At 42.3% G+C, this 11,142-nt stretch overlaps 2 protein-coding genes across 2 annotated transcripts in view; one reads left to right on the top strand and one right to left on the bottom strand.

Annotated features, from left to right (window-relative positions):
* Window positions 1-6,864, bottom strand: part of LOC146382045 (arf-GAP with dual PH domain-containing protein 1) — a 35,356-nt gene extending 28,492 nt beyond the window's left edge. The window contains exon 1 of the mRNA XM_084938317.1: window positions 6,495-6,864. Within this exon, the coding sequence (XP_084794443.1) occupies window positions 6,495-6,585 (91 nt within the window). The 5' untranslated portion in view covers window positions 6,586-6,864. The remainder of the gene's footprint in view (window positions 1-6,494) is intronic.
* Window positions 6,865-8,243: 1,379 nt separating this feature from the next.
* cox19 (cytochrome c oxidase assembly factor COX19) lies at window positions 8,244-10,097 on the top strand. Its single transcript, XM_084938318.1, has 3 exons — window positions 8,244-8,429; window positions 9,593-9,704; window positions 9,788-10,097. The coding sequence occupies exons 1-3, from the start codon at window positions 8,348-8,350 to the stop codon at window positions 9,879-9,881; spliced, it is 288 nt and encodes a 95-aa protein (XP_084794444.1). The 5' UTR covers window positions 8,244-8,347; the 3' UTR covers window positions 9,882-10,097.
* Window positions 10,098-11,142: the final 1,045 nt, after the last annotated feature.

Raw genomic sequence — 11,142 nt, forward strand, 5'->3', positions numbered from 1 at the left:
AAAAAGACTGTAACTTTACTAAATCGAGCCTACAGCAAGGCAAACAGATCATAGTCTAAGAAACAGAAAGATCTAAAGATACTGATATATTTTATCATTAGTGCCTGATTCCACATTAAAGAAGTTTATATTCTATATTTACAGCTTCATGTTGCTAAACAAATGCTTGACTTATATATACAAGTCAAGCATTATATAATTTTATATATCTAAAAAGTTCCCCTCTCAACCCTGTGGGCGGTCTTTATCCATTAAGCTCGGGTCCTTTACCAGAGGCCTGGGAGCTTGAGGGTCCTGCGCAGAATCTTAGCTGTTCCTAGGACTGTGCTCTTCTAGACAGAAATCTCCAGTGTTGTTCCTGGAATCTGCCGGAGCCAGTCGCCTAGCTTGGAGGTCACTGCACCGAGTGCTCCGATTACCACTGGGACCACTGTTACCTTCACCCTCCACATCTTCTCAAGCTTTTCTCCTAGCCCTTAGTACTCCTCCAGCTTCTCATGTTCCTTCTTCCTGAAGTTGCCATCATTCGGTATCACTACATCTATCACTACGGTCGTCTTCTTCTGTTTGTCTACAACCACTGTGTCCGGTTGGTTAGCCACCACCACTTTATCTGGAAGTCCCACAAGATCTTAGCTCGGTTATTCTTGACCACCCTACGGGACGTCTCCCATTTTGACCTCGGGGGCTTCCAGGCCATACTTGGCATAGATGGTTAAGAGAACTTTGTAAATATTCTCTCAGGTTTTTTGTCAGTATTACCCAGCAGAACTGTAAGCAAGAACACAGAAGTTGAGCTGGAATGGAGATGTGACAGTCTTTAACCTGCCTGCTGCTTAGAGCTAAGTTAGAATGTATTATTGAGCAAACTGAGAACTGAGAATTACCCTGAAGCAATGCCCTTCATGCATCCAGCCTACTGCACACTCTAACCGAATGACAACCTTTGCTGAAATCAAACAATTTCATGTAGCGAGAGTGCATTAGAAGTGGAGAACCTCCTGCTGCTCTTGAGAAAGCAGACTGCAAAGGATGACGTAAAAACATTTGTTCAGTATTTCGTCCGATGTCAGATCATAAAAAAATGCTCAAAACACCTTAAAATTAAAGCCCATGTGATCCTAAACTGTATTACAGCTCAGTCTGACTGGCGTAAAATAAGGACCGTAACCTCCTTGTGACTTGAAAAAATTGATGGTTGCCCATTTCATCGCATTTTTTCGCATTCGTCAACCAACTGTGAGTCGTTGTGCTGATGAACTGATTCACAGAGGGCAAACACTTTCAATCACAGGACACACGTTGCCTGATGGGAGTAACTTACAGCAATCACTCTCAGACTGGCAAAGATATGCAAATAGTTGCCGTTTGATTTATAAACTTGGCCAGTTTATATGGTCAACACGTTACGATCAATCTATGTTTGTTTGTCTATGCTGAACGCAACTCGTCTACAGCGAGTCTGTTTGCAATAGCAAACTCGACTTAGATGAGTATCAACTTGTATTCTGATTATTTATTATTTATTTCTGATTATTTTGCGGGTCGGACTTGAACCCAGGCCGGCCGCTTTCAGAAAGCAATGAGTGGTACTGCAAAAGGAACCTAAACCTCGTTATATCTCATCTTGGACCTGCTGATTTGCTGTTCTATAAACACCTTCTGCACACCTAAAAGGATTGCTGAGGCTTCTCTCTGGAGGCAAAAAATCATTTGTGTGTCCTCAGCAGAGGGCAGAACCACAGTGCTGCTGAGCTACAGAGAAACCCTGCAGCACAGGCGCCCAGCTCAGCCTCTCAGCGGTCTCATCAAAGCGCACCAGCAGAGTGAAGATAGGGGAAGAAACGCAAAGGTAAGGAAGGGCAAAGTAAGAATGACTAAGCATTACAAAAAACATCCACAAGCCATGCGTGTTTTCAGACCAATTCCAGCAAGCTTTCTGCCTGCTTAATGAATGTTGTATCTGAGATGGGACGATAAGACACGGGTGAGGAAGGACAGGCAGGTCACTGCTGATGCTGCGATGTGTTTTACTTTGTAAGTCTGCAAATTCACGAACAATAGAAGGATTTCATGCGATGTAGCGTAGCAGGGAAAATGGAGGGCCTCATCTTTCAGGAAAAGCAGGCTAACCTGTCACCTTTATAGCAAAGTAAAGCTAGAAACTGTCTTTTTTCTGACATATTTCATTCGTCACCAAGAAAGATCTTTCTGTTTAGAGTGCTTCTGCACGGGTTTCCTCCCACACACCGAAGATCTGCTTAAGGTTCATTTGTGATTCTAAATTAGCTGTAGGTGTGAAATCGAGAGAAGGCGAGAGCCAGACAACCACACGACGGCGAGTGGACTAGACTCCAAAATAATTTTGTCTAGCACAATGTATGCTTTTCTTATTTCCTAATCCCATTTGAATTATCGTGTGAGTCATTGCAGAAAGTGATATATTTCTGGAGAAGACCTTTTCAGAGTGTAAATGTTTACTTGTGAACTAGCTGAAAGCCCTCACGCCCACTTAACAGTCGCTTGTCTTGGTTTCTGGTCTGGTCTTAAATTTAGAAACCATTTGCATACAGATTCTTTAACAAATGCACCACTGTGATTAATGCAATCAGATTTCAAACAAATTTAAATGTCTGTACTCCCACTAAGTCAACTAGGAGAAGAACTGTGTGAACTGCAACATCTGGGAATGGCCATTATACAAGATTAATTGAGGGACATGCTGCCGGCATCTCCTGGGAGATAAAATAAGTGCAATTTTTATATAGGCCTGTGAAAAATGACCTTTATGCTCCCTCAATCTATGAAATGACCAGTCTTCTGATGAGTTTATGGCCTCAATCGCTAGTTTCATTTCTCACTGAACACAACATGTTGTTCATTTTGTAAACTGATGCCCTATTAAAGCAAAAGAGGGGGATAAAGTAGAGCATCCATTAGGGCAGCGGCCCCCAACCTTTTTTGCACCATGGACCGGTTTATGTCCGACAATATTTTCACGGACCGGCCTTTAAGGTGTTCCAGATAAATACAACAAAATTAAAAAAAAAAAAAAAAAGATTCATAACACATGGGAAAAGACCCAGGGAAACCGAGTTAACAATAAAAATGATAAAAAATAGAAAACCCAGAAAACCATAGATTTCACACCCGAGCATCAACTCTCGCGGCCTGATACCAAATGACTCACAGACTGGTACTGGTCTGTGGCCCGGGTTTGGGCACCGCTGCTTTAGGGCAGATCCACCTTGTCGATGACAAGTTTCTACCTGGGAAGTGTGCAATGTTGCTCTGTTTCTTAGTCAGTGACTGATGTGTAAAATTAATAAGAAAATTCTGAGTACAGGGAGAAGGTTACTGGGTTCGAAATCAGCCTGTGGCCTGAACGAACAAGCTTGTTCTCACCATGCTTGTGTGGATTCTTTCCAGGTTTTAGATTGGATATAGGAGTGCAGGGTGTACCCCACCTCTCGCCCTTCGATACCTGGGATCCAGTTCTCCCACAAGCCAGAACTGGATAAGCAGAACAAATGGATAGATGGCACTCCTTTAAGGAAAATCAAATGTTTGCTTCACTAAATATGAAAAAACTATTTCCCATTTTGAACTTACCTCTTTGTACGGTATCTGTTATATTCTACTTAACAGCCACAATGATGTTTTTTTCCTTTCTCTTTTGTCTATTGAGCGGATTTGTCTGTTTTTCTCTATATTGAAACCATCTCACAATGGAACCACCAAAACCAGCATCAAAAATTCATATCTTGATGAGATGTGAATTATTAGCCTGGGGATTCCTGGTTCCTGCCAACAGGGGAAGTGGTACTGGTGGGGGTTTCATCTGTGCTGCTTGTACTCTTGTGAAATTTTATGAAAGAAGCACAGTAATTAGGAAACAAAGCAGTTGGATTCAACTAAACTATAGCACGCATGCTGAAGGAAATTTCATCACCTCTTGAGGAAAACGAGTGTACACGACTTGGCGGATCTGATTTTCCAGCTCCTTTCCCTAAACTGTTGTATTACATCTCGGATACAATTGGCACTGCCACACAGAACAGAACATCAACTGCTCTTCAGAGGCGAGATTCTATTGTGCAATCATTGCAAAGGTGAAAGTGGTGTACTTGCCAGGGAAAACTGCTTAACAGTTTTAGCTCGGGAACATTCAATGCCAATCTTTCCCTGAGGCATAGTGAACTGTTGCAGAACAGTGAACAAATCATCAAAAACGACATCCCAAGAGACAAATAACGCTTGATCAGTGTAAATCATTGTGCCAGCTTTCCCCAAACAGCCTGTAGTCATGCTAGCTGGCCTGTGAGTCTGTACAGGTTTGCAAATAAATGCTTATGCTAACACAGCCACACGCTCACAGAAACAATGCTAATGCTAACCGTCTATAACCTTTACCATGTTCATCATCTTAAAGAAGACAGCATACTTGACAAGGATGTCTTTTAGATATATAACAGATCAGGTTTCATTTTAATTTCAGCTTGGAGAATTGGTTTCCAGCACAAGTAACACTTACAAAGTACTTTCTTTTCTCAAGTATGCTAATATTTACTAATTAACAATGAAGCTAATGACTACTGCCCATCAGTATTCTACTCTCTTTTCTACTCTATTCTACTGAACAACCATCCCATATGTTTTAATAGCATTCACGTATGGCTGGGGTCTCACAGGGGTCAGCTAGGATGCATCTTCTGAATGCCACAATTTTCCACCAAACCCAGCACACCAGTGGGACTCATTTGTAAACTACTTAGTAAAATATCTACTGAGCCTATTGTTCATACTAATCAATTTTTATAACTCTAATTAAGGTTAAAAAACTAGGGTCATTGACGAAAAGTATAACGAAAATAACAGTGATGCCTTGCTAACTACCATAAACTTAATTTCAAGTGATAATTTCACACTTTGTTAGCTTTCAGCGGATATGTACCAAAACCTCTTCTTGTGGATGTGGCTCTGCAACACTGTGGCTAATTTTAATTTACTTTATTTGGGCTGGTGGAGGGTTGGTTGAGGTATCCATGTGCAAACTTACATTATATCAAGCAGTCATGGGTTTGGTCTCAAGGTTGGGTTAATTGGTGATTCTAAATTACAGAGATGTGTGAATGTGAGTGTGAATGTATTGTCTGTCTCTCTGTGTTAGCCCTGTGTCAGGCTGGCAACCTGGGTGTACCCTTCCTCTCGCCCTGTGGTCGCTAGGATAGACTCCAGCCCCTCTGCAACCGTGAATTGGATAAGCAGATAAGAATTGATTGATTGATTGATTGATTGATTGATTGATTGATTGATTGATTGATTGATTGATATTGGCCTGGTGGAGGGCAGTCTGAGGTATCCATACACACATAGAGATAATATTAAGTAGTCATGGTTTTGGACTCAAGCTGTCCGCTAAGACACAAACCCACTGGAGCTCACGGTACAAATCAATCTCTGAGTTATTTTAAGGTGAGTCGTTGTTCCCTGCTGCACCACTACACCGGATCTCAGTGTTCCCCCGCCCTGCCAAATCTCACTTTAACCATTGTGTAAAAGCTGTTATAAACTGACAAAAGGCTGAACTGTTGTTATGTAGGTTGCTGATAAAAAAAAAAAAGGAAAATAAAAGAAAAATGCTTCTGCTAATTAAAAGCTGCATCAGCCACAAAAAATAACAACCTTGCCACCTTGCTACAATCACAATGAAATCCCTCTTTAAGTGTCTACCCCTCGGACAAAGCTATCCCGTTTTGCAAAAGTGCCTCTGGCTCAAATAAATAAATAAATAAATAACATTTAAAAAAAAAAATGCTGCTCTGCTACAGCCAGTCCTCAGAGGAGCCGTAACCGGGGCCAAGGAACAGGCGTCCTGGGCAGGCTCGGCTCCAAGCACTGGGCGTTCGGCCCGTACTGGAGCCTCGACTGGCCACTCACTGGTTTGCTGCCATTTGAGCAACGAGGAAGGAGGGGTGTACTGAAAGGATGATGAAGAGAGGATCTGGGTGGGGGGGTGGAGAGATGAAGACAGTGAAAAATGAACATAAATAGCTGCACAGGAATAGGGTGGACACACAGTCAGGAACATGTAGAGCAAAACCACTCACACACAAGTAATAACTGAGCTTTATGGAGGTTGCTGACAGTGTAGACTGTAATAACACAAAACCACACACACACACGGAGTGAGGAGCAGAGTTGGCATGTCTTCACACAGTTTAACTGGTTTATGGCTCAGACTTATAAGTCCAGAGTCCACTGTCAGGCCTACTTTGGTTTACTTTGTCCTCGGGTATCTGCGGGCCTTTGTCATCAGACTCGCTCAGACTTGTGCGGTTCTGAAGTGCCAGTTGGCTCATGTACCCCCTGCTGGTGTACAGCGGCTCGAAACGCACACGCGCACCGGCAGCTGGATGCGCTGGCTCCACCGGGCGCCGGGTTTTCAGTAACGGGGCTGGTGGACGGGGTGGAGGGGGGAAGGTTTGCCTTACCTGGATTGCCGCAGTCCGCGCACTTGTCGTTGCCCGGTCTCGCCAGCACGTCCTGCAGCTGCAGCTTGTTCCCCTCCGCTTCCAGCGCCATGGTGAGTTTATCCGTCCAGCCTCACCGCGGTGGGAAGAAGGTGCCCAAGAACATCCGCCGCTGGGGTCCAGCAGACAGACAGACAGACTGGTCACCTGCCACCTCCGATCCGAGCTGTGCCCGAGGATAAGAGAGCAGAGAGAGAAAAGGAAACTGAGCGATCCGCGCCGAGAGCTCTTTCTGCCTCTCACTGATAGCTCTATTACCCAGGCTCTTTGGCTGCATAATAATCAAGCCCACACGTTACCATCGCCGCCTCCTCCCCTCCTGTCTGTCTGCCTGCTTTCCCTTCAGCCTTATATCTTAGAAAAGTGAGACATCCAGCGGTGAGCTAGGTGAAGCTGCACGTTTAAAGAATCCAGTGGAGTCGGATCCTCCCCTCGTGCAAAAATGTCATTTAAATGAAACTGATAACATGAAAGTGCCCTGAATGCACACGCAGCAACGGAGAGGTGAATAAAGTGTGCCTACTATTAATAAATACATATTAACATATATCTCCCATCTGAGGGTAGGTTGCAGGTTGTTTCCAGGGTTGCACTCTCCTGGATGGAGACCCCTGATTACCACTGGGATCGCTTTGGACTTCCACATCTGTTCCAGATGTTCCTTCAGCCGCTGGTATTTTCCTATTTTCTCCTGCTCCGTCTTCCTGATGTTGCTGTCATTTAACACAACTCTGACTTTATGCACCTTTTCAGCCACCACAGCACATTTGGCCTGTTTCTCTTAACCACCTTTGTTGGTGTCTCCCAGCAGGACTTGGGGACTTTTAGGGTATATGCAGCACAGATGTTCTTGCACACAGTCCCAGCTTGCATCTTACATCCTGTTGCCTGCCATGTGTATAGTCTCTGGGGCAGCCTTGCACAGTCTGCAGCTTGGGTCCTGTTGGTTGTGGTAAACGCTTACTTCTATGGATCTGGCACTTGGGGCCTGTGTTTGTGCTGCCATCATCAGAGCCTCTGTGCTGTCGGCTTCTAACCAGTAGGATTTCCTAATGTCAGTCAGTTCCTCTGTCTGTCATCCCATGCAGGGGCTTGGTCGTCCGTGACAGTTTCTCTTCCTGTTCCTCATCACCGTCTGTCGTCAGCTGCCTGAGGCAATCGTTTTTGTTGCATCAAATCATTTTTAAATAATATTTTCAACCAGCAGTTATGATTTTCAATTTCTTACAGTATCTAAGAGAACAGTATGAATCGGTTCTATCAGATTCAGTGTACAGTTACAGAGTTTTACAAAGCTGCAGCATTGTCAGTTAATAATCAGAGAAGTTTATGGTGTACGTATAAAGGCACAGTAATGGAAAAATAAAATGATTATTATTTTCTTTTTTAGTCCGTTATGTTATTTTGAATTATGAAACTGTTTTTTTAGTTTTTTACTTTATTTTGCAAAGTATCCAAAGTCATTTGTTTATAATGAGGGGAAATTCTGATCACTGTGCTTTCCCCCTGTAGTCCTATAGTATCGGTTTGCTATTGTGCATTACATGGTCATTTTTAGCAGACTGGTTGTTAATGCCACGGAAAAAGTTACACATTTATTAGGACCAAAATTAAACCCATATATGGGTTTAATTAATATCAGCTCTTATTCTTTCACGAAAGGGCGGACAGTTTACGATAGCATCAATCGATTACTAATGTCTGTCTGCCGAGCCCTCAAAATAAAACGTCATACATGCGCGACAGCAGGGTCGTACGCAGAGGCTGTTGTTAGTCAAAACATTTTGAGACGGCCCTCCGTGTACTGAGAGAAAATGTCTACCGCTATGAATTTCGGGTCGAAGACTTTTAAACCTCGGCCTCCGGACAAAGGCTCGTTCCCTCTGGACCATTTCGGTAAGCTCCAGCTGAGCCTGTCTTCCCCGTTAAATAACTCTCGTTCCCCTCACCGCAGACACAACAGCGACAGAATTAATAATAACTGTGACAGTGTATGCTATAAATATTTAGAAGACCTTTGTCTAAGTCAGCTGCCTTTTAGCAGGATTGGTACATGGACGTTTACAGCGATGCTTGATGCTATTGCTATTAGGACAGAAGGTCTGTAATGAAAATAGCATTTACACAAACATGTATGATGTGCTGCTCTGCGTTATATTTATGCCAGTTATAAATGTTCTTAACTACATTAAACTTCTGATCAGTTTGCTTTATTAAAATAAGAGACATTTAATGAAAATGAAGATGAGCACCACACATCTTTCATGGTTTTCAAAACTATAATTGGGTGCACAAGTTTGAAATTATTTTCTTTAATCAACACAGGCTCATATATGTACACCCGCACTATTTGGTTAAATGTTCCTTAGCAAGTTGCACCTTATAAATTATAAAAGCTCAAAATGACCATTCATGCGCATGATAAGTGTATGTAAAACAACTCACTCACAAACAACAGGAAACTTTGTAGGACAACGCCTCACCTGTTTGATTTTTTTTCTTTCATTTGAAAACACAAATGTCTGTCCTGCTCTATATAAACTGGACAGAACCTTCAACAATATGTTGGCAGCAGCCCTTCACTTAAAAAGCTAGAAAAGTATCATGATACACAGTCATGGACAGAAAGTTTTGGCAGTAGCACAAATGTTGTGTTTCATACAAACTTCACTGATTCTGTTTTTATTAACATGATTTTTTTTTTCTGCGTGTATGATCTACAGAAGAACCCTCATTAGCGTGTCATAACTTTCAAAGACTTTTAATGGCAATTAAAAATCAAATATATGTGCATTATGTTGTTGGCCATTGTTCTCGATAACTTGTGCTGGATGTCAGCTTCTTCTGTAAATCCTGACTGATGATCGTGATGGGCAGCCTTATCGGGGCTGAAAGTTGATGACAACCTGTGGGCTCCTGATTCTTTAACATTCCCCTTAAGTACTTGTTATAACTGAGCACTAGCGTTGTGTGGCTCGGAAGAAACAGTTTTTTTACTGGGGGTTACAGATGACCATACAAAATCCACAAGTCCTGATTTTGTCCTTTTGTTTTTCCAGGAGAGTGCAAAGCCTTCAAAGAAAAGTTCATGAAATGTCTCAGAGAGAACAACTATGACAACTCCATGTGCCGACTGCAGTCCAAAGACTACCTGGAGTGCCGAATGGACCAGTAAGAAAGCCAATGAAAATGTTACCTAGTGAATCGACAAAGGTAACATGTATAATCGTCTTGGTTTTATTTTTTGTTTTCAGTCAGCTGATGACCAAGGAGCCTCTGGAGAAACTGGGATTTAAGGACCTGATGGATCCTCCCCCCAGCCAAGCAGGCAAAGACAACAAATCCTGATTTGACTCCACATCTGCTGTTTCCAAAGTGCAGAAGCATAGAATAAAGTGCTGTGACCGTGAGCTGACAAGGATGACTGCAAAGACTCTGAACATGCAGCTCCAGCACGAGGACTGTGTGTTTTCAGTCAATACAAATTTATTTTGTACATAAGATGACTTTATGTAATATATAGAGATGCTGTTTTGCTTGTCAATAAATCTTTTTTTATCTAAACTTTTATTTTGGAGCCTTTGACACAGTTGCAGCAGTGACATTCTCTAAACAGTTCAAAAACAAACCCGCTTATCAAAAATCGACTACTCTTATGTTTCTCGAACACAACCTTTATGAAATTTAAAGGCTCCCTGGATCTTCTCAAATCCTGTATGTTGGAATTCAAACCAAATGTGCCTGTTTGGCATTTAAGACTGTTTATTGTTAAGTATTTTTAATACTGTCCCACGAAATGACCAAAACGAATGATTCGTCCATGTCAGAGAAAAGTCGTTCTCCTGGAAATCCTTCCAAACAAAACATTCTTGTTCAGTCTTTTTACTGAACTGTACTGTCATGAAGTTTAACGTTTAAAACACTAACCGAGGCCTGTAGTGTATATGGTTTTTCGTCGTTTCTCTGAGCATCGTATCGCCTGATCTTGGGAATTTCTCAGGACATTCACCTCTGGGAAGATAGGCAGCGGTCTTAAATGTTGTCGCTGTAGATCTGGATGTCAAATTGTTTGGAAATTACTTCATAACTTTTTCGAGGTAGAGAGGCAGCGATACTTGTGTCTGTAAGATCACTGCTGATATCTCTGACGCACACCTGAATGCTCCAGACAAGCAAAGACTTTTCTTTTATAGAGCTTCTCACTCTTACTGATAATCAGTTTGATTTGATTAGCAGCACCTGGCTGTTACTTACCCTCTGATACTCTATAGAAGCACTAAGTAAATAATGACATGGTGTAATATGTCGTGTCATTTTTGATCTGAAGTTTTATTTACCTAATTTCAAGTCCTGATGAGGACCGGACACCTTCCCATCATGTTGTGTGTACCTCGATTGTTTTGCAGCGATGTCCAAAATGCACTGAAGCATCAGATTTGTGGGTCGATGATGCCAATTTGTGTGAGTAACTGGCCTAGCTGTGAGTCTATCTCGACCTGATGTGGCTGGTTTCGCTGAGGAGGAAGAGTATTTGTTGACTGGACTATGTAATATATCTTTGGTGCAGGTCAGAGATGAGTGAATCATTGTTGGTGGTGACATAAGAGAA

This window comes from Perissodus microlepis, chromosome 8, assembly GCF_051167445.1.
Source record: "Perissodus microlepis isolate ML-2025 ecotype Zambia chromosome 8, ASM5116744v1, whole genome shotgun sequence".
Lineage (NCBI taxonomy): Eukaryota > Metazoa > Chordata > Actinopteri > Cichliformes > Cichlidae > Perissodus > Perissodus microlepis.

What these genes read in the sequence shown, in the direction of transcription:
- cox19 (XM_084938318.1), top strand. Translation starts at nt 8,348, where the DNA reads ATGTCTACCGCTATGAATTTCGGGTCGAAGACTTTTAAACCTCGGCCT. An exon ending in GTTCCCTCTGGACCATTTCG is followed by an intron (nt 8,430 to 9,592) that starts GTAAGCTCCAGC and finishes TTGTTTTTCCAG; the next exon opens with GAGAGTGCAAAGCCTTCAAA. An exon ending in CTGGAGTGCCGAATGGACCA is followed by an intron (nt 9,705 to 9,787) that starts GTAAGAAAGCCA and finishes TTTTGTTTTCAG; the next exon opens with TCAGCTGATGACCAAGGAGC.